This window comes from Diadema antillarum, unplaced genomic scaffold (assembly GCF_040938485.1).
Source record: "Diadema antillarum isolate AM-2024a unplaced genomic scaffold, OU_Dant_1.0 seq00001296_RagTag, whole genome shotgun sequence".
Taxonomy (NCBI): domain Eukaryota; kingdom Metazoa; phylum Echinodermata; class Echinoidea; order Diadematoida; family Diadematidae; genus Diadema; species Diadema antillarum.
This window is the reverse complement of record NW_027272075.1, coordinates 432,750-447,632: the sequence shown is the minus strand read 5'-3', so window position 1 is coordinate 447,632 and position 14,883 is coordinate 432,750. Positions and strand designations below refer to the sequence as shown.

The 14,883-nt window shown below is 39.7% G+C and overlaps 1 protein-coding gene across 1 annotated transcript in view; it reads right to left on the bottom strand.

The window, feature by feature from the left end:
• LOC139708053 (BDNF/NT-3 growth factors receptor-like) overlaps positions 1-14,588 on the bottom strand; it is a 224,244-nt gene extending 209,656 nt beyond the window's left edge. The window contains exon 1 of the mRNA XM_071620037.1: positions 13,733-14,588. Within this exon, the coding sequence (XP_071476138.1) occupies positions 13,733-13,977 (245 nt within the window). The 5' untranslated portion in view covers positions 13,978-14,588. The remainder of the gene's footprint in view (positions 1-13,732) is intronic.
• Between the last annotated feature and the right edge of the window lie 295 nt (positions 14,589-14,883).

The following is a 14,883-nucleotide window of genomic DNA, read 5'->3' as shown; positions in this document are numbered from 1 at the left end:
AGAATTTAGTGCAGATCGATGAGACAATGCATTAGTTACATATTATGCATGATTGCATTGACAAAATGCAATTATAGGCCGAAAATGAAATGAAATGAATATAATGAACTTGTGTATGTGTGTGCGCGCGCGCAAATGTGTGCGGGAATAAAGGGCGTTTTTTTTCAGTTTGAACATAATTTCTGTTGGTTCTTATATCGATCATGCATCTGCATTACGAGACCATGTAAAAATAACAAAATGTGATTCCAGTTGGAGCTTGATTGTTGTCGGTTTTTTTAAAATTATATCAATCATGCATTTTCATTTAGAGAGTTTATTATGTAAAAATAACTTAAACATCGAATATCAAAGCCTATATTTTTTCCACTTTCATGTTGCCATATGACATGAATTTTGCTTGTCTAAATATGTGTGTTTTGGTCATAAAGACGTACGTCATAAAGTCGTCAAAAGTCGACATACGTTTTGCTTCTATATCGATCATGAATATTCATGAGAGATGATCTGATATGCAAAAGCTAGTGGCAAAAAGTAAATACATTAATCTATAAGGTATTCATATTGACCTCGATCTTAAAATGTGTAGAAAAATTGTATACTTTATTGTGATATTCATTATTCAAATTTCAACTTGTGTTTCAGGAAATATTTTCATATTTCAGCTGGCCTGATAAGAATGGAATGTAGTTCAGTAACCGCGCCTTCAATCATTACAATTTTTCGTGGGTATATGAACCATGGGTTGTATGTGATTGTAATTAGGAATATGACATAGACATAGATTCTAGAGTACTGTAGAATGTGTAGGATAGGTCATATATTCATTAGGCTAACATTACGTCATCGTTGGCTGTACACTATAGTCTAGCTAAGGAGTACGATATGAAATTAGCCGTAAATATGACGTGTGACACTCACCAGTAGTATTTTTTTTTAATTCATGAATTGTGGTTAAATCCCAACCAGTATCACTGGTCCCTTCAACCAAGGTGGATTGGTTGCATCATATATATGTAGCCCATACTAGATTAACCAATCTATGGTTAAACTAACCAATCCAGGTTGGTTAAATGTGCAGATTGGTTGATATTTCAACCAAACGAGATTGGTTACTGTAATCAAGAGATTGGCTGGACACATATCTACCAACGAGATTGGTTAAATCTAACCAATATATTGGTCATTCCAACCAATCTGTTTTTAGAGTGTTGGAGTAAATAACTTGGTTCGATGGAGTGTTTGCGTTGCATTGCCTTAGGGCTTCTCCACGTAGGTGTTGGAAAATTGTTGAAAAGAAATCAAAGTGAGTTGCATCACTAAACAGTCGTTATCGTTTGGCATCTGTATGGTTGACTTGGTAGGTTTGCTGGGGGAAAGGTGAAAGAAAAGGTGGCTTTGACACTTTGCTTGCCCAATTCGGGCAAGCTTTTTTCTCACTGTTACAAAATTCTTGCCGACTTCTGTACCACCTTGAAATTAGTACTATAATTGGAACAAATAGGATTAGGAATAGAAAAATCACACGTCCAATGCAGGGTAATATTCATTAATGATATTATAGCTCATCTGACTGAAATATGTTAAGACAGATGATGCGTTTGTTACACTAATAACAACTTGTTACAGAGAAATGTATGCACAAATCAACACAAGTTAACAGGCATTTCATATTTTGTATTGTATAGGTCCTCCAAAGAATCCCCTCCCAGCTGTGTCTACATCAAAGAGATTTTATATATAATTTACTCACCACAAACGTTGGAAGTCTTTTGTACTCGCTCACTGAAGAGAGTAGGGTTTAAAGTTCTTATTTGACCGCCCGTTACCAACTATTAACCTGAAAGAACATTAGAGGCCCGCTCTTCAGTGATGTGGCTCAATGTTGCTTCTCACATTTAAATAGCTGTACCAGAGGAGTTTCGTACCAAGAATTCCGGTTGCGTTAATACGATTCCAAGCGTCGATGGTTAGTTGTGCAACCTCACCACTTACATTGCCATATATACTAACAGACACCAAAGCAACTCATAATTACATGTTTACCTAACATGTTTCAATATCCGTTCGTTAGTCCATTTGTGTGTTTGTCTGTCGTATTGTTATGTCAATGAAGTACATTATAAACACAAATTGACGGGTAATTTCACAGACTCGGATTCGGTCATGAGTGAATAATCAAACATCAACCAATTAATCAGTCGTTCGGGCAATTACTTATGAAAACAGTTAATGCGTCAAGAATAAAGAAAAATATGTATAAAAGCCTATAAAAAGCCTGTTGAAATTTGGTCCGGGGTGTCTTTACTTGAGATTATTGCCAGAACATGCAGTAAACACATGTGACGTCAATGACACCCGTACAAAGAGCGTATTGATTTCAAACTAGCCCTTCTTGTTTACAAGTGCATGATGAATACTGCTCCTCAATACCTATCCAACCTACTAACCACCCGTACAGTATCCGGATATCAACTCTGGTCACAAAATGATAAAACAATCATACAAATCCCACAAGTAAAAACCAAAGCTTTTGACATCAAACGCACATTTTCATATGCTTGATCTGTTGCCGGGAATACTTTACCAAAAAGAACTCCGCCTATGTGTTTAATCAGAAGAAATGTTTAGGAGGAAACTTAAGACTAAACTGTTTCAATTGTTATTATGTTGTTTCTATATTTTGTGAATGTCGTATGTTGATTGTACAGCGCTTTGATCAGGCCCTGTAAAAGCGGTCAATAAGAAATTGTTATTATTATTATTATTATTACTATTATTATCGTTGTTATTATTATAATAATAATAATAATTATTATTATTACAAGGAGAACGGATTTAGAAGGGACAGGGAAACTTACTTTTGATTGGCGTTTCATTTTCCTCACGTTTTTTGATATGTCCTTTCTGTTTTTCCCCAATAAGTGAAAGATCGGGCATTGCATCCATTCTTTCCGGACAGATTGAGCGCCATGCCATCCCATCAATTCTAAGAGGAATTCTACACAACTAATCATTACAGATAGAATAGCATGATTAACCAGAGAAAAGGACTATAGTTAAACCCCGTTTACAGTGCGAGGCTCGGCCGCGGCTCGGCCGCGGCCGAGCCCGGCCTTTTCTCAGTGTAAACGCAAACTGGGCCAAATGTGCGGCCAATTTTAGTCTGGCTTCCAAACCCTCTGCCCGTACTATTTCGTTATTCAGGATATTAACCCCCTCAACGTCGAAAACTAGTGTAGTTTAAGGTGGCTTTGTCCTGCAAAGGATTTTTCCTTCGGTAAAGGCCTTTGCCCGAACGGCGACTTCGTCGCCAGGAATCCAGTTGGCAAAGGGTCTGAAAACCAGATTATACCAAATTGCGTTTGTTTACAAGTAGAGCGCTACTACGACAAAATATTGAAAGGTTTGAATTAAAAGCGCGGCCGAGCCCGGCAGTGTAAACGGACAAAATTGCGGGGCTCGGCCCCGCAATTGAGACTGGGCTCGGCCTCGGTTCGGCCCAGCCCCGCACTGTAAACGGGGTCTTAGCCGCTGTAAACCCCTCACATTGAGAAAGTTCGAAGAGATACGATGCGTGTGACTGATCACGTGGATACTTTCTGAGACGAAGGATGATATTCGACAAGTCTGAAAGAGGGACATGCCTTCTTCCTGCGCAGGTCGGGTCTTCTCGACCACGCTCACTCTGGACACTCGGGAAACGATCACCATGCTTTTTTATTATTTTTTTTTTAGCATTTTGACAAGGCCTCGTGGCTGAAAAAGAGACTAACTGTGAGGGAACGAGTGAACGCGAGGCCGAGTGGCGCTAATTTGCAAGCACAAAGCCTTGTTGATCGTAGAGGAGTCTGCGCCAAGACTACACATGTACTACATTCACCACTGGCATTGGGGCGAATGCATAAAACTAGTGCTTGTAAGCAATTGCTTCAAGCACAATCACAAGCTCGTCTAGTAAAAGGTCTAGCTCAAGCAGTTGCTTCTAGTCACAGTGATTGGGAATCATTACGGTTTTCTTCACCCTAAAATGAAAATTGGTCAAATAAACATCTGGGGTATAGTTAGCTTACACCAGCATTGTAGTCATTACTATATACAATATGTGTGATGATGCTCCACAAAGCTGAATATAGGCTAATTCTAACAAAGCGTACACATATATGTCCTTCTGGTTATCTTGGACTGATGTGTCACAACTTGAACATTGGTACTGTCATCATGACCACACATACAATTCGTAACAAAGTGATGAAAATGTGTATGTGAAAATAATAAAGGGGAGAGAGTTAAGGATACAGGTACCTCCATTTTGACCCCAGCAGGGATTATTTGAATTTTGTGAACTTGGATATCACTGGTTATGGTTTTTATAATTGGTGTTGGAGAACAAAATGTCCATTCGACGTTCATGCTGATAAAACTCTCAATTATTCCTTTTTGTTACTTCGCTGAGTTTGTGGTCACTCTTAATTACTAGTATTTCTTTCTAACATTACAATGCCCGTGTTCAATTTCTGGTCTGTTTGTGAGCACTAATTTCTATGTTTGATAGGAAGAACTTGGCTGTCGTGTGTTGACTCCATATTTTCCTTCTTTCATTAGGTTTCCGTCGGTCATCTGTGAACATTTTCGGAAGCATGGAAGAATCTGCCTCAAACCTCATTTGTGGCATGTGAGGTGATTTGACTATTAGTAGAGCAGTTAAGCCCTCAAAATCACGTGAATTGTGCAAAATTTGACTAAAGCATGAAACTTTCACCAGTGTTAGAACATACGATAAGATTTATTTTAAGATCGGGAGGTAAGTCTGATTTGACCTCTGATGACCTCCAGAGGTCAATGTACTTTAGATATCAGAAAATCGATGTTTTTAGACATTTGCGAATGATATATGTGGTTATGTAGCACTAAACATGCATTTATACCACAGAGAAATCATTTCCAGATTCAACAGAGCACTGACAGGTTTTTACCTTTGACCTCAGATGACCTCCAGAGGTCAATGAACTTTAGATATCAAAATATCGATGTTTTTAGACATTTGTGAATGATATATGTGGTTATGATTCACTAAACATGCATCTATACTTCACTGAGCGTATATGGAAGGGGACATAACGAAAGATAGTGTGGGGGAGGGGGTATGCAAAGGAGATTCTGCCTTTTAATCTGCTGCATACTATAGCTGAAATGTTCAGTGACAATTCATTTTCTGACAAAAAAGTGAAGAAAAAAAATCTCCATCTCTGGAAATACTTGGAGGCAAAGTTTTATGTCCCCACCATTCCCCCTCCCATATTTTCTCGGGAGGCGGGGCAAATGCCTCTTGCCCTCCAAAATGAACAATCGTGCATATATAGGAAAGCCTTTTCATCTTTGGAATTCAAATAAAAATATCTCTTACAAATATATTCATAGAATAAGGGAAATTATCATTCCCCAAAGTATGTTATATCTGTGGAAGGAACCAAGCAGGGGGAAGGAGTCTATCGAAAGGAGATATCCCCTCTCACAGAAGGGAGATTTTGCATTTCAGAATTAAATTTTAACAATCCGATGCACACTTAAAGTGAAAAACTTGGGCAGTTTTCTGTCTAAAGAGCAAAAAACAAAAAACAACAACAAAAACTAACAACAACAAAACATAGTCCACATCTCAGAATTTAATGGGGTGGGGGTCAACTATCCCTGCCACCACCCCACCCCTCCTCCAAACTGATGCCTCGGTATGTGCATGTGTTTTATTCCACTTGTTGAAAAGAAGAGAGAGTTTTAAGAAACAATATTGTTCAGTGGTCGCTATCCCAGTCAAGTAAATTGTTTATCAATAAGGTGATTTCCTTCACCTGTATACCTTAAGATGATGTAGGCCTGGTATTTGCCTTGCACGTTATTACATCTATTTCTTTTTTAGTATTCTCGTTTATATTTTGATGTGAAAGTTGTTTACTTTGCCACGATTTTATTTGTACATAGAAAAAATAATCCAAGACTGAAAATGAAACTGATACAATATTTAATGATTGACATGATGCACATATTGTGTATTTCTATAGCAATACAAGTTAGCAATTCAAAAGGCGTGTACTCATTTCACATGAACATTAGCGATGATCCTCTGACCTCTGGAGGATATTGAAAGATATGCATCAAAATATAAGAATATTGATGTCTGGTCTCATTGGTTTGTAATGGCCAGCTGCTTATGAAATAATAATTATATAAAAACATGCATTTTGTGTGTGTGTGTGTGTCCAAAATTGTATGCAGAGTATTCCACACACAGTTCAATTTTGACTTCCATCTAGGACAATGAGCGGTTACTTTTTTCTCAACTACACTGTAATATCAAAATCTATTGAAAAAAACACGGTGGCGGCTGGGTCTAACACATTATCATTCCTTTTCGTTGGAGATCCATGCGGGATTGTCAAAACAAACATAAAAAACAGATATCTCAGACCTAATTGTTATAACAAAGCATCATATCCTCATATACCCAACCCAACCCTCTATGCCCAGACAATGTAAACCACCCCATGGACTTACTTAGAGCTTTAGAATATCCTTTGTCAACAGAGAGAGACATCCAAACCTTTGCAGTGCCGACTAAGATCTGCCATGGAACTGATTGGGATTGGCTCAGCAGATCTCGTTTCCTATTCTCCTTCTTCTTCTTCTTCTTCTTCTTCTTCTTCTTCATTATACTGTGTAATCTTGTAATATTCTGCCATGGAGCCTTTTCTTAATTGGTTAAAGAAGGTATCCAAAGAGCTATATGAAGCAAAAAACAACAAACAGATGCAAAAAACAAAAAGAGAGACATATGTATCTTCAATAAGAGAGCTGAATATTGCGTATCTCTCAGTCTCCTGAAGTGTTTCAAAGAGATACAAAAGACAGTGGCCGAGAGTAGCCGCCACCTTTTTTTGGGAGTAGGCCTACTTTGTGTTCTTGCAAATGATGCCTGACATTTTTGGTCATTTGCCCTCTTTGAAGAATACAGCAATAGAGCCACAACTTCCTGCGGAGTGGATATTGTGGGGTTCTTGATGCAGAACATCATCGCTGAATTTGCTTGTGCTGTACTTTCTTACAGGGATTACCATTGTAGTTTTGTTTTGTTTTGCTTTGTTTTGTTTTTCAAGTGTGGCTGTAACACTGCTTGTTTTGCATATGATGGTCATTGCAGCTAAAGAGTGCATATCTTCTCTGGATCATTCCAAACTTCATGATGTTTCACCTGGGTGAATGGATCCCCAGATGATGCATGCATATTCCAGGACAGTCCTGAGCGGCATGGAGTAGCAAAACACCTGAACTTTATGATACTCGTATCTTCGTCTGGAGAGAGTCTTTGGTTGAAGTATAACCTTTTTAAGCTGCTGTGGCGATTTGATTCCAGCTGAGCCTCCTATTGGAACTCCAAAATATTTTGCACAATCCGCTTTCTCCATGGTTTGCCATGAATGCTTATCTATTCCCTGGGTAGGTCTCGGATGGCAATAGCTAGTTGCAATACACAGGATTGCTTCATGTGGAATGCATGTTGGGCCTCACAGTATGTCGAAGTTTTCAAGATAGTCCATGATGTCGCAGCTGTGGACTGTATACTCCAGGACCATGAGTCATTCATCGCAGTCATACTATAACAACCCACCAGCTTTACACTGGCCAATACAGGCCCACCAGCTGGAAACTATGCAAATATTGCCCATGAGCTTGACACTTAGGCAAACCAGTCCCATAATGAGTCCGACAAATGGGAGAAAAGATCTATGAGACTTACACTGAATAGATTAAACACTCTGTATATCAGTCTCGTGGGCCTTGTTTTCCTCGAGTGTCGAGATAATGGCCATATTTGCCTATATTTGCTAGTCTACATAACTAACCCAAACATAACAGTTATATTTGAGGTCACTGCCATCACTCAAGAAACTTAAGCTTTATTTCTGAAGTAATTGACCTCTCACATTTCAGAGACCTGTTACTATAAACCAATGCTCTGTGGAATATGCATACATACTTTGATCAAAACGTCAATGCGTGATTTGTACATGATTAAGCATTTACGATTACACCAATGAAGCCAAACATCAATACAGGTAAGCCTACACATGTGATCTCAGTGACCTCTCATTGTCCTGAGAGGTCAAAGTTGGATATAATGCACAGGTTAATGACCAGTGTTCCATGGAATGACAAGATTCTTCTATTATAGCATAAATGATTGTACATCTGGTATTACAAAGTTGACCATTGGCTATACATAGAATATCAATATTCTGATATTTTGAGGTTATTGACCTGTCACCTTCCTCAGAGGTCAAAGGTAGAGACACGTGAGTAATTTCTCTTGCTCTGTGGAATAGGAAAACAATTCAATTGTAATACAAATGAATATAACATCTAAATCATGTTTGTCACCAACCAATTGCACCAAATACCAATGTTCTGACATTTTGAGGTCATTGGCCTCATCATAGGTCATCTGAGGTCATCAGAGGTCAAAGGTAGAATTCTGACTCGAAAGGCTCAGTGGAACATTGAGGCAATTCCTCTTACAAAAATTAGTTTTTAGTACATAATTATCGTGTTTCAGTTATGAGTGACGCATTAAAATATCAATTTTCTGACATTTTGAGGTCATTGACCTCTGGAGGTCATCAGAGGTCAAAGATAGAAACCTGTCAGGGCTCTGTGGAATATAAACATAATTTTACTGTGACAAAAATTAAGTTTTAGTACATCATTACTGTGTTTTATCATTAACCAATGATGCAAAATATCAATTTTCTGACATTTTGAGGTCATTGACCTCTGGAGGTCATCAGAGGTCAAAGGTAGAAACCTGTCAGGGCTCTGTGGAACATAAAGACAATTTCACTGTGACAAAAATTAAGTTTTAGTACATCATTACTGTGTTTATCATTAACCAATGACGCAAAATATCAATGTTCTTAGATTTTGAGGTCATTGACCTCTAGAGGTCATCAGAGGTCAATTTAGACTTACCTCCCGATCTTAGAATTAATCTTATAGCATGTACTAACAATGGTGAAAGTTTCATGCTTTAGTCAATTTTTGCACAATTCTTCGGCTTATCTGCTCTACTATATGGAAATGAACGCTACAGGGATGAGATGATAACAGGACGCTGCAGTTCTGCCCTTGCCGAGAGATTGCCCGTGCGATCTCAGAGACTCATGTGATTATTGAGACCTAACTTTAGGGATGCTCCCATCCCGACTATCTGGATAAAGGCTTAACAGGGACAGTTTATTAAGCTTCACCCTTATGGCGCTGGTCTTCGTCTGTTCGGAAGGCATGGTGATGTAGTGAAAGACTCGCCATGTTGCCTTCTCGCTTGCTGAGCATGCGTGTTCAGTTCTCATTTCAGTACTGATTGATACCTCGTGACTGCATTGCTCATTTTACGCGATTACCAATCACCTTATTTCTTTTCATAACGAGCCGATTCATATTTCCCCCATGTCAAGGAATTTGTCTTCTGCTGTATTCGTCATCGTGTTGCCATAGAGATATCTCGTTGTCACTCTTCTGTTAATGAAATGAGTCTCACCTACAAAACACAGACACTCATAAATTTCAGTGAAAGGATGACTGGTCGTGTTTCCCCTGATTCTATTCGATTTTTATTCTACGTAGAGACTTCTCAGATCGTGTCTTGTGATGTACGACTTTCTCGTAAATTACCATGGCAATGCCATTCAGTAATTCCTGCTCCGTTGATGAGATTCTTCTTGACTACACAGCATGGCGGCATCTGTAGAATCATCTCATCACAACGGAGCGACATGTACATCACTTTACCCGTCAGATCCTATTAGTCATTGACTGGGTTATTCACTTCCAAAAGTAGAATGGTTAAAAATAGTGAAAGTTTAAATACATAGCTGACATGTCTTCAGCTCCACTTCTGTAAATATTTTCATATTCTTGTGGTAAGTAGGGCCTATTGATCTGCACAAGACTAAAATCTGGAGAGGGATTTATACACCTAACATACATACAGTTCACTGCCATACAATTTAAACATCTAACACGCATTCATTATTACTGCTATGCAATGGCAAGATTGACCCTCTTCAACGAAAGTCGTTTCGGCTAGATGCTGTTAGTCTTCACCAGGAAGAACTGGAGCATTCCACTGCCCTGCTATGCAAAGGTTAATGTTGTTCTGTATAGGTTTATATCCTTCCACGACTATTCACAAAATATCATTTCCATTCTTTGCCGTAGAATGGATGTCATCGACAATGTGAGATATTAAGAGAGTTGGCAGTGTCCACTACAAGAGGTACGAGTTTCAGAAATATGTAGATTTGCATATCTCATGATGTTTGTAGCGTGCAGACTCCGGCCCCAACAGATTATTTCACTATGCTACAAGGCCCTCCAAAAATCGAACCATCGGTCGTTACTCTCTCTCCCTGAATATATTGTGCTTATTATAGATAATGCCTTTAATTTCAAGCAGTATAAATCAATTTGTTGTCGAAAGCCAGAGGATGAAAAGGACTATGATAAAGACCATTAAGACTGTGACATAAAAACCATGAGCAATGGCGAAACGTTTGTGTTCCAAAATGCATGATTGTGGGAGTGGAAGTCGACACAGTGGGGTGTTGGTTAAAGGAGACCTCCGGATGATTTTCAGATTTTTACATTTGAACACTTATAAATTAGTTATACTGAGGACAGAGTTTCAGAATTTGTGATAATTGGGAAGAAGAATAAGCATATTTTCAAAATTTAGAACAAATTGCAATGAGCACGGATGATGACATGGCAGAGTCACCATAAGAATGCATGAGTTGGGGCTCAAGGAAGCAGAACAAAAGAAGAAGGCATGCATAGATTATACACAGGTGAACTTGCAAGCAAGCGGTATTGTAATGAAGTTACACTGCCACATTTCTGAAATATGTGAACCTCCTATGTCATCATCCTTGTTCAGTGTAATTTGTTAAAGGTTTTTCAAAGTATTGTTTCTCTGCTCAAGAACCACAATAAATTCCATAAGGCTATACATGGAGTTGTCGATTTATGTACTACATGATGTGAAATTATGAAAATCGTCTGGAATGTCCCTTTAAAATGATATGCAGGCCTACTGGGTAGGGATTACATCGATGCTCAGTTAATGGCAGTTTCAGGTTTAATTCTTTTCAATCAAACAGGCTTGGAACTTGCTCACATGGAGAGATAGATAGATAGATGGAGAGAGAGAGAGAGAGAGAGAGTTTATGCATGTGTTTGGATTGATGTAACAAGTATCGCAACACCACTGATAACATCACAATCAAGAAATCGTTTAATATCCATCGGTCCTCATTGGAGATTAAACAGGAATTTCGGCAAATGCAGGCGCTTCACTGTAAACCTGCACAAGTACAATGAGCATGGATATGTTTCTGCGAGCAAGGTTAGTTTCCTTTCATCAGCGAGGGAAATGATAATTCATCTATACAGTACCGACGTGAGCAGGAGTGTCTGATATTACACTAGCAATATTCCGCGCACTGATTAGTTCCACATAACGAGTATTCTCCTCGTAATGAGTAGACGGGTAGAAATTGTTTATTGCAACCGACGTTTAAAGAACCAAACAAAACAATGTGGGAGAGGGAGAGAGAGTGAGCGAGAGATAATGTACACTGTGTGCGTGTGTGTGTGTGTGTGAGGGTGCGTGCGTGTTTGTATGTGTGTATGACAGTGAGGGAGTGAAGAGTGAAGAGGAGGGGAGAGAAGAAAAACAACCGAGGAGAGCGTGGTCTCTACAAGCCTTACGCAGAATGGGGAAGAACAATGGCGACAAAGATCGGTCAGAAAAGATTAGCATAATATATTATTTCTGTCCCTAGGAGTGCGCGCGCTCGCTGCGGAGGACAGTGTGATGTAACTCCTAACGACGCAGTTAGCAGCGCACGCTTCCACTGTGTGTGTATCCGTCTCTCTATTCTCTTTCACTTTTACTTGTAGCATTTTGACTTGAAGGTGTCAGAATCTACACAAATTGTTTGAGCACACGGTTTGAGCATATAAGGAGTTAGAGTGATAACTTCTTAGAGTACACAACTAATCTGCGCGCGGAGTTTCAAACATGTCATAATATTATGTGCTGTTACAGTACTTAAAACTTGATGCAATCATTCTGCTTTACTGCTCACGAAAACGACAAGCCGCGTGTAAATATCACCGACAATGCTATAGAACGCACAACAAAGGACGCTACATTCTAATACGTTGTCCAGTGCTACACGAGTAACCATTTCCCCCCATCAATCGCTCAGATGTTGAAACCTTGCAAGAACGAATTTACGGAATGCTGAGTTTCTCATTGGTGTGCTTATCTGACACGCTACAGCGCGTACCACGACCGTGCGAACAGAACACGAATGTTATCGCCGTGCGTGCAGATGCACACGCTTCGTTGATCTACTTAGCTACGAATTCATGCTCCAGTTTCTTGGCCATGCAAACCTTGAAACGTGTTGCAACGTGTGGCCGGACGAAACTCTAACCGTATGTACACGAATTACGTGCACCAGTAGCGTCATATTGAAGCACAATTTGAGTTTCCTTTGCAGCGTGAACTAGAAGTGCACTCGAAAGGACCTCTTGGCGAAAATGTATGGGCACTTCTGAAGCTGAAAGCTTTGTTTGAGCATACTTTTCTGAAGGGATTTCGTATTAATGCAGCCACTGCACTGAGCCGATAATCACATTTCGCACAGTTCCTCAATGGAGTGAATATACGCGACCATGACCCGAAGTGAAGTGTGGAGTGAAAAGAAAACTGCCCCATTAACACAACTGTTCAAGTCACTCGAGTAGCACCTAACAATATAATGTAATGGGGGCCATCACGATATGCCTTTTGATTTTGATTCAAGAACTGAAATACAGGCACAACAAACATAACCGGGCCACGTCACTCTGGCGTCTCACTTGGTCTGGACATTTCATGCCGTGGGCTAGAAATTGAATGTTGAAATCTTGTACAATCAAATCATGTATCGACACGGCTAGTTCAATTAGTCTTGGACACTGTCTATCGTCTTCTTACTGTCGCCTTTCCAGAACAGTCAAAGCATAATGTATTTGGTTGTAAGAACACATGGCAACACACTAGGCCTACATGAAAGAAAAAAATATCCATAAATGCCCTTTGTTGTCTACACCAAACTAAAGTAGGCCTACCTAAAAGAGCAATCATGAAAACATTAATCTTTCTTCCGTGAACAAAATCTAAACGTGTTGTAGTTCTTCGTCTCATTCTGAAGTTCACGCGTAGTTTAGACGGACATGGACATCTTCGTTTATCAGATAAACTCAGCAATATGCAATACTTATCTTGTATGAAACAAGTAATTTGACTATGAATTATGCAATGGTTTACAAAAAAAAAAAACACCCTCGCAATTATTAAATCAACATATAATTCGAAGAAGATGAATATTACAGGAATTCTGTGTCAAGAAATAACTACAGAAAACGTGATATACATGTACTTTGTTGTGAATTTATGCATTGTCAGCTGAGAAACAAAGCAACGTCAACACTGTTGTGAAGGTTAAGAGAGATTGACGCCATTATGGTTCTCATATATAACGGTGATTCTTTCATGAATGGTTCCCCCCCCCCCCCCCACTCTCTCCCTCACTCTCATGGTGGCAGGCATCTGTAGATCAGTACTTACAAGCTAGTCACTGTTATCTGCATACGCAGCGACAGCGGAGAGAAGACGCCCTTGAGAGTAGAGATGGTGTTGCTCGCGAGACATTTGATGGCGATGTAACCAGTGGCTCTACCGTCACTGTCCATGATTTGGGTGCAGGAGCAGTGCGGGGGGCAGTCAGCCTCCCCCGTTGCTGAAAGGACCTGTAGGAAGATTGAGTTGGCTAAAACCAGTGCCAACATCCTGCAGAATGTAAACCACCACATTATGCCAGAATGTCAATATCAGTCACACTACCTGTGTATATGAATGAGGAAGTATATCTCGTGTTTTTTTCTGTTACCTCATAAGGAGACTTTAAGGCAGGAGAAGATGCTGTTAGCTACTTGATAAACAAGAACAATCGTGATCACCACTGCTCATACGTTTCATCTACAGGTTAATCTGAATTCCACGGGCAAGCATTATCACCGGCACATGCCATTCTCACGTTCAGCAGGCGTTGCTTAATTTATCCCGTCTTGCTTTCTCAAATTCTCCAAGCAACTTAATCTCCGACTGAGAACGCAAAAGCAAAGAGATGGTCATACGTATCGCGTACTCGTAGTCGATAAGTGGAAATCCTTTCCACTGCTGATGTCGAAGGTGGATTTCTCCATTCATCTCAAACAAAAATCTGGCCACACAGATTCGACACGTCAAAATTCAGACGTATAAAGGCAACAGAAGCTAATAGCCATACTTTACATGACGACGAACGAAATCCACGCAGGAGACAAAGCTTGCATTCTTGCAATAATAGCCGCTGTAGCGTACACTAAGCACTAAAAGTGCTCATCACTCCTAGTATAACCACTACGCCACTACGCTCTTTTAATATGTGTCGTTCACAGAGCGCATGTGTAGGAGAAAATAATTATGCACCTCTTTTTGCTGCCAGCATGCGGGTGTGTTGTACACGGGATCGAGGACTTCCCGTGCGGGCACGTAGCGTACGTACACGGCTATTCTCTTCTTTTTCCTCTCCCCTACACATGCATACAAATTGTGGTACAATGTAATAGTACGACCTTGCTTGCCTGGTAATTGCGCATGGCTCATATCAGCCTGTGTGTACCAAATCCAGAAACACAGTCTCAAGGAAAAAGAAAGATAAAAGGTGGAGAGATAAA